This window comes from Marasmius oreades, chromosome 6 (genome assembly GCF_018924745.1).
Source record: "Marasmius oreades isolate 03SP1 chromosome 6, whole genome shotgun sequence".
NCBI classification, from domain to species: Eukaryota; Fungi; Basidiomycota; class Agaricomycetes; order Agaricales; family Marasmiaceae; genus Marasmius; species Marasmius oreades.
Genome location: NC_057328.1, coordinates 300345 through 313062, shown reverse-complemented (window position 1 = coordinate 313062; position 12718 = coordinate 300345). Strand labels below are relative to the sequence as shown.

The 12718-nt window shown below is 45.3% G+C and overlaps 2 protein-coding genes across 2 annotated transcripts; one reads left to right on the top strand and one right to left on the bottom strand.

The window, feature by feature from the left end:
• Positions 1 to 6464: 6464 nt before the first annotated feature.
• On the bottom strand, positions 6465 to 9317 carry E1B28_009520 (uncharacterized protein; the record flags this gene model as incomplete). The annotated part of the gene is made up of 11 exons (XM_043154416.1): positions 6465 to 6488; positions 6538 to 6774; positions 6838 to 7099; positions 7161 to 7314; positions 7367 to 7967; positions 8042 to 8186; positions 8242 to 8333; positions 8432 to 8582; positions 8632 to 8802; positions 8859 to 8981; positions 9049 to 9317. 11 exons carry the CDS (start codon positions 9315 to 9317, stop codon positions 6465 to 6467), a joined length of 2229 nt encoding a protein of 742 aa, XP_043006871.1.
• A 2304-nt stretch (positions 9318 to 11621) lies between these two features.
• On the top strand, positions 11622 to 12304 carry E1B28_009519 (uncharacterized protein; the record flags this gene model as incomplete). The annotated part of the gene is made up of 4 exons (XM_043154415.1): positions 11622 to 11805; positions 11867 to 11954; positions 12017 to 12116; positions 12182 to 12304. The coding sequence occupies 4 exons, from the start codon at positions 11622 to 11624 to the stop codon at positions 12302 to 12304; spliced, it is 495 nt and encodes a 164-aa protein (XP_043006870.1).
• Positions 12305 to 12718: the final 414 nt, after the last annotated feature.

Here is a 12718-nt window from a genome sequence, read left to right as displayed (position 1 = left end):
TATAGATCTCTGAAGACAGACCTGACATTGTGTATCTGATTCACAGTGGAAGAGGTAAAAGCACGAAAATTGGATATAAAAGGGTCATCATGCTCAGCCATGCGGGGTTGGTTGATTATGAAAGTCGTCTACCTTACCAAGTTACCTTTGGGCTCATAACAGCGCTTCATGGTGTTCCTTTGTTCCCATGCTGTGTAATGTTCCTACCAAATGTTACGACTCCTCAGAATCTTCTGAACAGTCCCGGTGATGTTCACGGATGCCCCCCGACAAGAACTGTTATGAGTTGAGTTAACAACTCCATGATACAACCATGATATGCCATTCCTATTCATCAAATATTCATATTACTTATGTGCACAGGGTCCGTCCTTCCAAGGCAACAACATTTGTCAAATCGTTGTGTATGGCTTGAATATTGTTAACATTTGCATTCACTGTATATTGCAGTTTCAAATACCCTATGTCAGTAGTAATCCTGGTGGATTCAACATTTCAGTCTGATGATACCCTCAGGATCTGCAGCACTAAGAGAGCTGCCTGTGGTGAGTATTGACACAACGATTAAAAAGTATAAAAGCCTTTGAATGACGAGGTCTATTACTATCAACACACATCTCTTCTCCTTTCTATCAATCCATCTCCAGGTAACACTCTTCATACATCCTTTTACAATTACACCTCTGACAAACCATACCTACCCTCTAAAGCAGTAATGCCACCAATCAAAGCCCACACCATCCAATACTACACCGGAGACAGCTCCCAATGGTGCGAGCTAGCCACATTTGATAATACAGAACAGAAACAAACTCTTCTCAACTCCATGGTCATGTCACGAACTGAATACTCTAGAACCACTGCAACAAGTGGGGTTTTAAGGCTTACATGGCAAGCACACAAGAACACAACTAACAACAAAAGGGGGACCACCGAGGTGACAAGAGTTACTCTGAGATAATTACTTACACAGAGAGCACCAAGAAGGTGTTGGAGAAAGCACTGATAGTATCTTTTAGAGTGATACTGAACTCACACAGAGGGGAATACTAGATAGTACCTTTTAGAGTAGTACAGAACTCAGACACAGGGAAGAATGCTTGGTAGTACTTTATGGAGTAGTACTGAACTCACACTGAGAGAGAAGAAGGGAAAAAGCAAAGGGACTCTATTGAGAGTAGCAAACCAGACTAGAAACAAGGGGTACAAAATAATAAGGCTGGGGATTCAGCCAAAATACATGGGGTTTATATACTACTGAGCTACCTACATGGGGATAGAGCTTAACCAATAGGAAATAACATGGAATAACCATGGAATAACTATGGATGACTATGAAAAGCTGTTAAATGACTGTGCAAAGCTGTGGAATGACTGTGCAAGGCTGTGCAAAATAGAAGAGTACAGATTTCTAGAATGCCCAAGATGCCCAGGATGCCCAGGATGCCCAAAAATCGATTTCTGGGGATTCCTTGCAGCTGGACATGCCTTGGAAAGTGAACAATTCATGACAGGTCACCAAATATGATGCAACTGCGAATGGTGACTGGTACAGTATGCCTACGGGGCCCTTATTGATGTGAACAACGAAACAATCAATTTGGGGGGGGTTGCTTTATGATTTACTGATTCACAGTCAGTGGGGAAGTCGAAGTTGAAGTAAGTACCCTACAGTCCCTGTGACAAGAGTAAGAGGCTGATGATTTGCTCGATAGATCGTTTGAGGAGTCCATGTAGCATAAAAATAATTAAGCCCACTAATACCGTCCCTCCCTATTATAATCGGGTCTGTGAAAGCACAGGCACGCAGTGCAATCCAAATTTCTGGGCCTCCCAATGATAATTGGATCACTAGCATGCCAATTATAATAGGGCTCACAAAATCCCAAATAATAATTGGGTGGCTGGGTAAATATATGCAGCAGGTGAGTGTGAGAATTAGAAGACAATATGTTTTTTTCCGCCACTGAATCAAGTGACAAATATGATGCATAAATATACCCTCACCACCCCGTGGGACACAGTTCAGGGAGGATGGATCTGAATCCACTGGAGATGTTAATGTGGGACTACACTTGATGATAATTTAATACTGGCCAGGTCTTTTGGCCATATGCTTTTTTCCCTGCATATTGAGTCCAAACTACAGGCCCTCTTTCTCACTCAGTATACTGGAGGAAACAAGTTTTAGTATTCATAAGCATGTGTCCACACAGTTGCCACCACAGAACAGTTTGTATTTACTGCTATGAGCTGGCAGCAGATATGTTAGAAAATCTTGAACATACTGAAAACTGGCTGTCAATGTCAGTATTAGGGGTCTGACATGGATAAAAAACAGTAATAGAACACTGCCAAAAGGTATATGATCATTTGGAGTTATCCAGAAAAAATGTCTCAGTGGACTGTGGTGAAAAGGAAAAGGTGCATGAACCATCAATAGTTAATGAAGCTGATTTACCTGTTTTCGTGACCTCTCAAATCCGACTTTTTCAATACCTTTGTGGCAATGCCTGTATTTTTTTTAGTGATAGGTTTTAATGGCAGGACCCTGTCCTTAAAATATCTAAGGCCTGGCTAAATTATTTCGAATACTATGATTTTTGTTTTGTTTTTTTACGATTTCTGGACATCCTCAGGGTCCCGGGTCGGGCAGCCAACATCAAGAAACTGTGTTGTCCGCCTGTTCTCCGCCGTGTTTTCTGTAGGTCCTAAGGATAGTCACATATAGTGCGACATTTCTGAGTGCACTAAGGATTCCGTATTGTCTTTCATTTGGGTACCATGGCTGCTCATGTTTTATTCATTTCTGTGCCAGGTGCCAGGCCACCCAGGCTTTTCTGCTTGATGCATGGTATGTGACCCATATGGTACTTCAAGATCCCAAGCTTCATCTGTTCTCTATCCCTAGCCAGTATATGGTCAAATGATGAAATCATATTTAGGTTTTCGGAATTTCCAGCTGCCGGCAATCAGCGACATCACTTGATGGCGGTGGTCCACTTTCTGCTAACAATATTGGGGTGGGAAAACAAGGCAGGCAGACAATTACTTTTGGGTGGGAAGATTTACCATTATAATAGGGTGTAAGCTCAAAAATAACGATAAAATATAATAATAGGGAGGGGTAGAAATACTGAGTCTTATTATAATAGTCCTACATGGTCTGTTGATTGTTCACCCTCGAGACCATCATATTCGTAGTCTGCAATATGCATGTTGAATATTTTGAAAACCCACGTCATTGATTTCAGGTTTTATGGAGCTTGTAGTGTCTTGTGTGCGTTTGATAACACGCAATTGTTTCATCTGTGTGGAGAGATTAAAGAGGATACGTAGTCTGAAGAGTCCTGATTTTCAGCATTGACTGCAACCCCAATCACTGAAAGTGTGGTCTTCAATCGGAACCACAGCCACATTGAAGGGATCTCACAGTCTCAGGAGTGAGAATACCAATCTCTCGACGCTCGATTCAGAGAGACCGAGTTTTTGTGCTAACTTTCAAACCCTTCCAGTTGAGAAATGGCTTTGAAGCTCACCACCACGCTGAACCACCTTCCAACCACATCACACCGATGGCCCAGGAATCTAAATGTTCACTGTCCAACGGGTGTTCATTGCACGCCTCTCTAGACCCCCTCTCGATGACAGTAAATGAGAAAGTGATAATTCCCTGTAATCACCGCCCTCTTGGAACAAGAATAGGCCCTCAAATTGGGGTTGCGTTCGGCATGAAACCTACAGAATGGCAGGTTATGGGGTACATGAACACTGAGGTGTACTGAGGTGTTTGCGCCAGAAAGGGAGGATGAGAGTGGGGTATCAGCACGATGAAGTTATAAAGAGTTTGACTATAAGTTATGTATGGTATCATAACATCGTGAACATGTAACGATGTGAACGAGTCAAGGAAATGGGATCCCTACAAGCCATAACCAGCAAGAAGAGTAGGTATGTACCAATGCAAAATACAACAAGTGCTTAGGTGCCTGGCCACGAGAAAATACAAAAGCACAGGCAAGAGCTGTCGGGGGAAGGAACGATCTGTTTGATGGGTACAAGTAAACAATCAGCAACGGACGCTCCATAGGGAAAGAGAACGTACTTGAATAAACTGACCCAACGATAAGGTGGGAAACAAGGTTCACTCGCGCTAACAAAGCCGCTTCTTCTCTCTTCAGAGGCAGGACAACGTTGACGTTCTCACGATGAGGTCATGGAGAGTTGTGAATGTGACCATTGATTGGAGAAGTGGTTATGGAAGTGGATGATGCGTATGAGCGGGAGGATTGCAAGTGGGGCCAAGAATAGTGAGGTTGTAAAGCGGACTCAAGGTAGACAAAGTCTGAGGGAAAGAAGGGCGAAGTGCAGGCGAGAATTTGACTTCCACCAGTTGCTTAGAGGAGGCTGAGTAAGCCATAACCAGCCAGGAGCAACGTGCAGTCATTGTTCTCTGCCCCAACTGACAGACAATCTATACGAAGGCTTTGCACGTCGGGCAGAGGGACATCATCTCCCAGAGTTTCCAGAAACTGCCACTTCCACCGACTGTGCAGTGGCGGGGGGAAAGGGGTGGCCCTAGTGATGGAGCACCAGTCACGCACAAGCAATAGCACGACCGAATCATCCTATCCGGCCGGGACATACTCGTACTGAAAGGCATTCTTGCGTTGCGCAATGGAGAGAGGCGGGGGGGGAGATCGTCCTCCTGTACTTCCCATTAAGCTTCAGCAAAGAAAAGAAAAAGACAACACCAGGAAGAAAACGTACTGCAAGCACCAACACCCCAGGTAGTACTACCTCCTCTCTCCCCTATGCAAAAACTCAAAACAAGCCTTTCCAGGCTCAGCACCCAACACTGCTTGCACCCCAGCTAAGCTCATCTCGCACAGCTCCCTGACATTCCGAACCTTACTCATGACAAACTTTACATTCTTCGAAGTGATCCCAGGGAAAGATCTTAACAGATCCTCGGCAGCTGCATTTACCCCAGTCCCTGCTTCTGGATCTTCGTCTGCTCCGGTAGAAACTGCTTTTACGACGTCAGGTTCTGACCTGTCTTTCTTGAAGTCGTTGAAAATATCAGCGGTGGCGTAGGGGGAGGGAGACCAGATGATGCGGAGTCAGGGGAAGGTGAGGGTGAGGAGGACAACTTTGGATTGAATAGAGGGTGGGGCTTTTTTTTGATGCCCTTGCTCTCCAGGTTTGTTCCCAAGAGCCTTCTTCTTTGGAGGAAATTTGTTGACAGGTTTCATGTATGACTTTATTTCCGATACCATCTATAAAATCCTAAGAATCAGGAAAACTGGCAAGCATCTTGGTACAACCACACCCACGTCCAGAGAGAAAGCCTTATCTTCCTCGAATTCAATGAGAAGCACGGGATTCTTGTAATGCGCCGACATCAACTCGCACTGCATATACCTGCTCGAGAACGCTTGGGTCAGTGTCCCTGGCTCCAACAACGGAACGAACTCACAGCATCAGGAAAATGGGGTCTGGCGTTGAGATGCATTGACACCCCATAACCGGGTACGGAAATGTCCACGCTGTCCACGCACGTTAATGCTCCCAATACTCGCCAATGCCCCCAACGTGCACCCACACGTGTTGACGTGCGTTAGCATTCAGGGACACGTGTTGAGAACTTTAGCCCAAAATGGGTTGCCCTGACGTCCGTTAGCATTCAGGAACTACAGTCTACACGTGTTGAGAACTTTAGCTGAAGTATTCAAGTCCACTACCTAGCTCAATTTGCATACACATCATGTAGTAGGACTTAGTATGGTAAAGCATTTATTTAATTGAATTTACAAGTTGGTTCTCAATCTAACAGAAGACAAAAGAGATGTACTTAGACTATTTTTCTTGTTAAGGGCGTGGCGCTTGTTCTCGGTCATTTCGGCATCGGCTGCACAGCCAAATTGATGTAATGATAGCAGTGTATACCAACATGACCGATTTTGACACTTGTTGGGCTGCTCGGTCATTTCGGCATCAGGAGCGCAGCTGCATAACGACATGTCGGGGCTGATTTATTTAAGCACACATTTCCCCCATCGCTGTCTTCCTCCCTTTCATCATGCCCTCTCGTTCTCCTGCCCTCTTGTTATCCGTTGCCTCACTCATTTGACGATCCCTGTGAGCTTTCTTCTCTTTGTTACCTCATTCTGTATTGACTTTCCCTCAGATCACTCCTTGTTCGGAGATCCCCTCCCCCCTCCCCTCCCCCCTCTTTCCCCTCTCCTGACAGCTGTGAGTTATTGATACACTCCTTTGGTATTGACTAGCAATTGACTCATTTTCAGCTTCTTTTTCTGTTTGGTTAAATATCGTGGATGAAGATCTGGTCACAATGCACAGTTTTGGGTGAAGGTTCACATTCAGAGGGGAGTAAAGTATATGTACATCTACTAGTGTCATAGTGTAGACAAATGTTTTCAGTACTAGTACTTGATTTTTGATCAATAAATGTCTATTATTTCTATCTATCCAGTTGTGACGAAACAGCATATTTGCATATATACCGAGACAAACCCCCTCTTCATTGAGGTGCATTGGGCGTGCGTTGAGGTGCGTTGGCGAGCGTTGGGCGAGTGTTGGGGTGCGTTGGCGCTCCCGGACCAAACCTTCCGGCGCGTTGAAAGCGTTGACGCGCTCAAAACTATCCTTCTCTCTCCGTATACCAGCAAGGTACTTGTGCTCCTCACATGAGTCATTGTAGACCATATGATACATGCGTACATCCATATGCGGGTTACAGGCTTTATAGACCTAGTAAAGGGGAAGAGTCCGTAGGTAAGAATAAGACAGGAAACAGGGAATAAGATATTTTACCTCCACTCTCCTAACAAACTCCATACAAGGCTCGTACATGACGATGAACCTCGGTTTAATCTCATCAAGCATCCGATCATCCGTATCATCAGAGTACGCCCATACCAGGACTTGTTCAGCAGGGGGTATCAGCCCGTAATATTCGTTGAACTCGGAGGTACTACTGATAATGCCACCGAGGCCGCCGACGCCTGCTGCGAGATTGAGTTGAAGCTCTTCATCATCCAATGCAATCAGTTGCATTTCAATGTCTGCGCTCCAGCTGTGGGAGTAGTGGATAAAATTGGTTAGTAAGGGATGTAAAGGAATGGAACGTAACTCACGGATCGTCATCCTTGTGCGGAACAACAACCGCCGTATCAGTTCCTCCGGGAGGAGCAACAGTCGTTGCTCTACTACCACCGCTCGGCGCGCCACCTCGGACTCTCCGCCTAGAAGCCTGTTTCTGCGCCTTCTCTCTATCCTTCTTCTTCAATGCTTCGTTCAATGTCAACAACGCCCCCATCATCCGTCGCAGCCCCCAACCCACGCCGAGCATCTGCTGCTGCTGCGGTACCACCACCACCACCACCACCACGGTTCTTACTCCCCGCACCACCACCACCACCCTCCTTCTCCATCTTCCTCTCCCTCTCCCAAAACAACCAACTCTTCAACTTCCCCAACATCAACTTCCTCCCCCACTCCCCCTTTGTCCTATTTCCGCCAGTATCCATTTTTTGAAGAAACTCGGTAAGCAATCCACACGTAGCGGTACCAGAACACATCACTAGCGTCGTGTTCGTTCCCCCCACCGCTGACGCTGCATTCTGGGAGTGGTTCTCGTAGCGTAGTATCTCGTATTCGATCTCTTCGAGGATTTCGGCCAACAAGCTCCATTTGGGGAGTTCTTCGAGAACTGGGTGGAGGTTTGGTGGGAGCCATTTCGGTCGTTGGGAAGAGTGATTCTTCTTTGACTTTGACGATGTCGTCATCGTCGTCGTAGGTACAAGCCCTTCAGCCTCATTGACAGCATCCCAGACGTCTTCGTCGTCTATGAGATCGACAACAGTAGGAGGACGGTTATCTTTCTGAACGGTTTCTGATTCTTCAGGTTCGGGAACGGTGATGAAACATCTATTCTTCGCAAGCTAGAACGGGAAATGGATTGAGAAAACCAACTAGGGAGCGCAAAAAAGAACGAGGAGAAAAACGCAGGAAGCACCTGAAAAATCGTACTCGCAGAATCCGTCATCGTCCACTCACTTGTACGCCCTGTACTGGTTCCCCTACTCTCGGGTTCGTTTATAGACGCCAGAAGCGACTGACAATACGTGTGAAATTGTAGTGGATCGTAAGAGAGGAGGTAGCTGTTCGATTTTCATTAACTCACAGTTCTGGGTATTTGAGATGAGGGCAACTCACGTAACAAGCTTCCTCAATACACCCAAATCCCTAACCAGACCTTTCGTCGTCGATCCGACCTTATGCCATATAGGATCTTGGAAAATAGGCTGCTGGGAGGCTCAGGCTGTCGAGGTCGAGCTAGAAAAAGACGAAGACAAGACGCGTTAGCTGGGTTGACGGACAGATAACGTTGGTTTTTTTCACGCACGTCTTTGGACCGCCTAAGGTCAGAAAGTATCATGTTCATACAATGAACGATGGCTCTGTGTATTTCTGCCATAGATTCCGTAAGGTTCTGAGATAGTTCGACGACGTCCTCTCGTTTTCGTTCCAAACAGTCTTTGATATTTCGATGAAACCTGTTTTGGTCGTGAATAAAAGCACCGAGACATGAGACGCAGCACGGACCTTGGATATATAGACACCCTTCGTAGACCCAATTCTTTCATCACGTTCTTGAGAGGAGAAAGTCCGCTCGTTATATGTTCCGGTTGGTCGGTAAACGCTTTCAAAAACCCAGTGGTGCTTTTTTCACGATAGAGCCTGGTGATGAACGAGACGATGTGGAGAGGGGATATCCTACCAGCATTTGTTAGCAATTCCATCTGAGCCGTGATGAAAATTCAAAAACTTACTTTTCAGCGTGTAGGAAAATCATGCCAGTAATCATGTCAACCGGAATATCGCCCTGCAACAGGTCGACGACCAGGATCCTCGACGTGACCGCAATTAGACCACCCTTCTTGTATAGATCCTGGCTTTTTCCCCCCACATAGACCTGTCAGTTCCCAAGAAAATGAAGAAAAAAGAAAATGGAAAACACACCGATCTCTACTAGACCCAGTCTCATACCCAACGATCCTCAACCCAGGCTTCCTACATCCCATTAGCCCAAGCTCTTCACCAATCTCTGTTTCCTCTTCTTGCGTCGTATTGACAAGTAACACCAAATTCTCTGGTCCGTCGTAAATCTTGAGAAGCGTACATATAATTCCACGGAGGCCAAGACCTCGTGCGATGATGAGCAAGTCTGAGGTTGCTGGGTCGTGGATTTCAGAGAGTATGGTTTCGTGAAACGGGAGGAGCGTGGACATTTGTAGCAAAGGTCTTTCTGAGTTTAGCGATGGTAGCTCTGCTCGCCCTGAGTGCGGGCATCCGCAAAGGCCATGGGGAGCTAAGAGCGATCACGTGCCCACTTTGCCGCATGCGTGACAGAAAGGACTAAAACGTTGATGGTCCGAGGGTTCTGTCCGCCTGTGATGCACGTTGAATATCTTCGTTCACCAATCGTTCACTATCGCTTACCCACATCCTTTTCCACGATGGTTGATATCTGTGAGCACATAACGTTGGAACGCACTTCCGGATCATTCACTTCACTGCCACTCAGTGCGATATTTCCTGAGTCTGGGCCTACTCGCTGCGTTACGCCACATCCTCCTCCGAGTCAACCTTCGGATCCTTCATATCTGTTTTTGAGACTACGCCAGAGAAGTTTAAGAACAGATGGGCGAGGTCACTGTCGCGCAACTTTCGATTATCATACTCTGTTCTCATGATTTCACAACCAGCAGTACTGCCTTCTCGTGAAATGTGATGGGTATACTATAGCCTATAAGGTTGACTCCGGGAGGTATGCCTCACATTCGTTCTGTTTTTGTTGAATTTCACAATGTTTCTCTAGTGTCGTGCTGTCACCGATACTGTTGTTGTCCCTTTTCGAACCGACGACTCTCCAAGTCGCCTTCTGCGTGATTTTAAGACATTCATTAGATCACACATCCCGACTGCCGAACCGAATTCGTCGGGTCGCCCTATACTCACTTCTATACCCCGGTATAACCTCAAACCTGAACGCTTTTTTCGGCTGGCACAAAGTTGAGGACGGTGGGAGCAGATCCTGGCGGCCTTGATTCGGCGCAGGTGAGGGTTACGGATTTGCTGGGGTTCAATTGTGGGAAATGGACGTGTCGAGATTGAGCAGACCTTGATGGGCGTTCATACGAGTTTTGCAATCGCTCAGCGCTCAACATTCGACCTTCATCACGCCGCCTCTTTTTCACTACGAACGGCAAACGTCCGACTCCTGAGTGCACATCTACAGAATCCTTTCAAACTCAAACTGACCCACCCACATCGAACCATTTAAAGGTTCGGAAGTTCATGTTTGTAAGGGTGAAAAAAAATAACTAATTGTTCCTTACATCCGGCACAACCTCACCTGTACTGATCATTTTCTTCGGAAGCGATGTTTTCACGTTCTGTACGGCAGAAATCTTCCGAGGAAGGATGTCGCCTTTCTTTCCAGATCAGCGGCTGTTACTAATCACCTTCACGGTAGGATTTTACGGAAAATTGCCTTGTTCCGTTTCGATCACTTTCAGGGACCACGCCGTGTAATCTATCTATCTATCTATCTGATTCCGATTTACGAACGACTTGTTCACGTACATACAGGACGCCAACCACAAGGTGAGTACAGTACTGTCAGTAGTTTGGTAGCCAAGAATGATCATTCAGGTATCTATTCTTGTTGGGTGTCTGCATTGATATATATAATATATAGAGAAGGACCTCTGACACACTTCCGAGATTTTGCCCCCCAACTTCCAATGATCCTTCCTAGATATCCTGGCGATATTCAAGACTCAGTCCTGTTTGAAAATTATAGAATCTCACTCATTATCAAGCCCATTTTGGATATTTTTGTGAGTAGATATTCTTTGAGTTAGAATCCCATTTTAACATTCATCCCACTGCTTGGTAGATACCTACTTTCCTCTATGGCAAGAACTGAATTCTACTTCTCAGAATCCTTGGGCTTACCATTCAACTAGGTGTATATGCTGTTTTGTACGGCATTTGCATTAAATTGCTCGCAAAAAAGAAGAATGCAAACAGTCCCCTTTACATTACTATCTTGACAGCCCTGTTTCTTCTTGCCACTGCAAACCTTGTCCTCAATGTCATCTACATTGTCAAATGCAGTTCTGACATTATAAAGAACAATGTCCTGAGCCAGACAATAGTAGATGATAGGGTACAATTGTACACTCCAACAATGTATGTTGAATCCTGACTTTGAAGAGTGAACTGGACTGATAGATTTCCTTTGGTTTCCCAGGCGTGCAAACTTTTTCATTCTTGTGTTATCAAGGTTTGTCTCAGAGTAATCAGGACAATTGCTCCCTTGCTTAATGTGTATGGATAGCTTCCTTGCCAACATTGTTCTTGTGAGTTGTACTGTACTCCTGAACTACCCACTGTAACCGCCCACTGCACCTTCTAACAGATTCTACGCTGTTATTTCATCTGGAACCGGCGTCTTGTAGTGGCAATCATACCAGCCATTATCTGTACTGGGAGCAGTGGTAAGCCACTCAGACCATCTATCCTTGATGCCAGTTCTCAACCTCTTGAGTAAATCAGTAGGGGGACTTATCACTGCAGGAACTACTGACAAGTTGATACAAAGTGATAGCTACTCTCAGTCCACATTATATGCTCGAGGTGGAAATGCCCTCTTTGTAGCATGTGTCACCACAGAACTGGCTGTGAACATCCTTCTGACATGCATGATTGGTGAGTTCACAGTAATGGTTCCCTTTGCAGTTACAGTAGTTCACCAACTTCCAAATTTTAGCTGGGAAAATCTTTCTGATTCATAGGCAAGTACGAAAGATTCTGGGTAAAAATGTCCAAAGCATGTACCAATCAATTGTGATCATTGTGTAAGCTGTTGATTGTTTTCTTTTCTCACTTGGCTTCTGATACCATCCTTGTGTTATCTCAGGATTGAATCTGGGATGATGTATCCTATTGTGCTTATTCTCTTGCTTTCACTCCCAGGCACTGCAGAAGTGACTGTGGCATTCCCAATGGTTCAAGTTGTGGTGAGTCCTTATCAGGTAAACTTCCTTACAGCCTCATTGACATGATCATGAACTCAAACTTCAAGGGGATTGCACCAACTCTTATTGTGGTCCGCATTGGCCTTGGAACTATTGTTCAAGATGTCCAGTCAGGCCTCAAAACTATGCAAGCAGTAGAACCAAGTGGGAATGATTCAAATTCTCAGTGAACTTAGGTTGGTCAGTGAAGTGGTTATATATAAAAGGATCAAGTCCTGATGTGAACTTTGATGTCAATATTAGGGTGTCACAAACCTAACTCTAAGAATTGCTGCACTTAATGAGGTAAGGTTTTAAGACTTATGCGGGGAGCTACAGCTAACAACACTCAATACAAGGGGACTAGAGGGCAAGATGTTTGCTCTTAAGGTTAGATAGAGACTTTAGTTACTGACTGTAGTAGCTAAAATCAACACAGAACTTGAATACTCACTGTTGAAGGTTATGTTTAGCAACAATAACCTTGGACACCAGAAAGAACACTTGAAGGACACTTTTAAATGTCCTGGAACACATAGAAGTTGCTGGGACTCAAGGGAAATTCACACAAGGGCAAGAGATAGAGAAGAAAAACAGAAATAGAT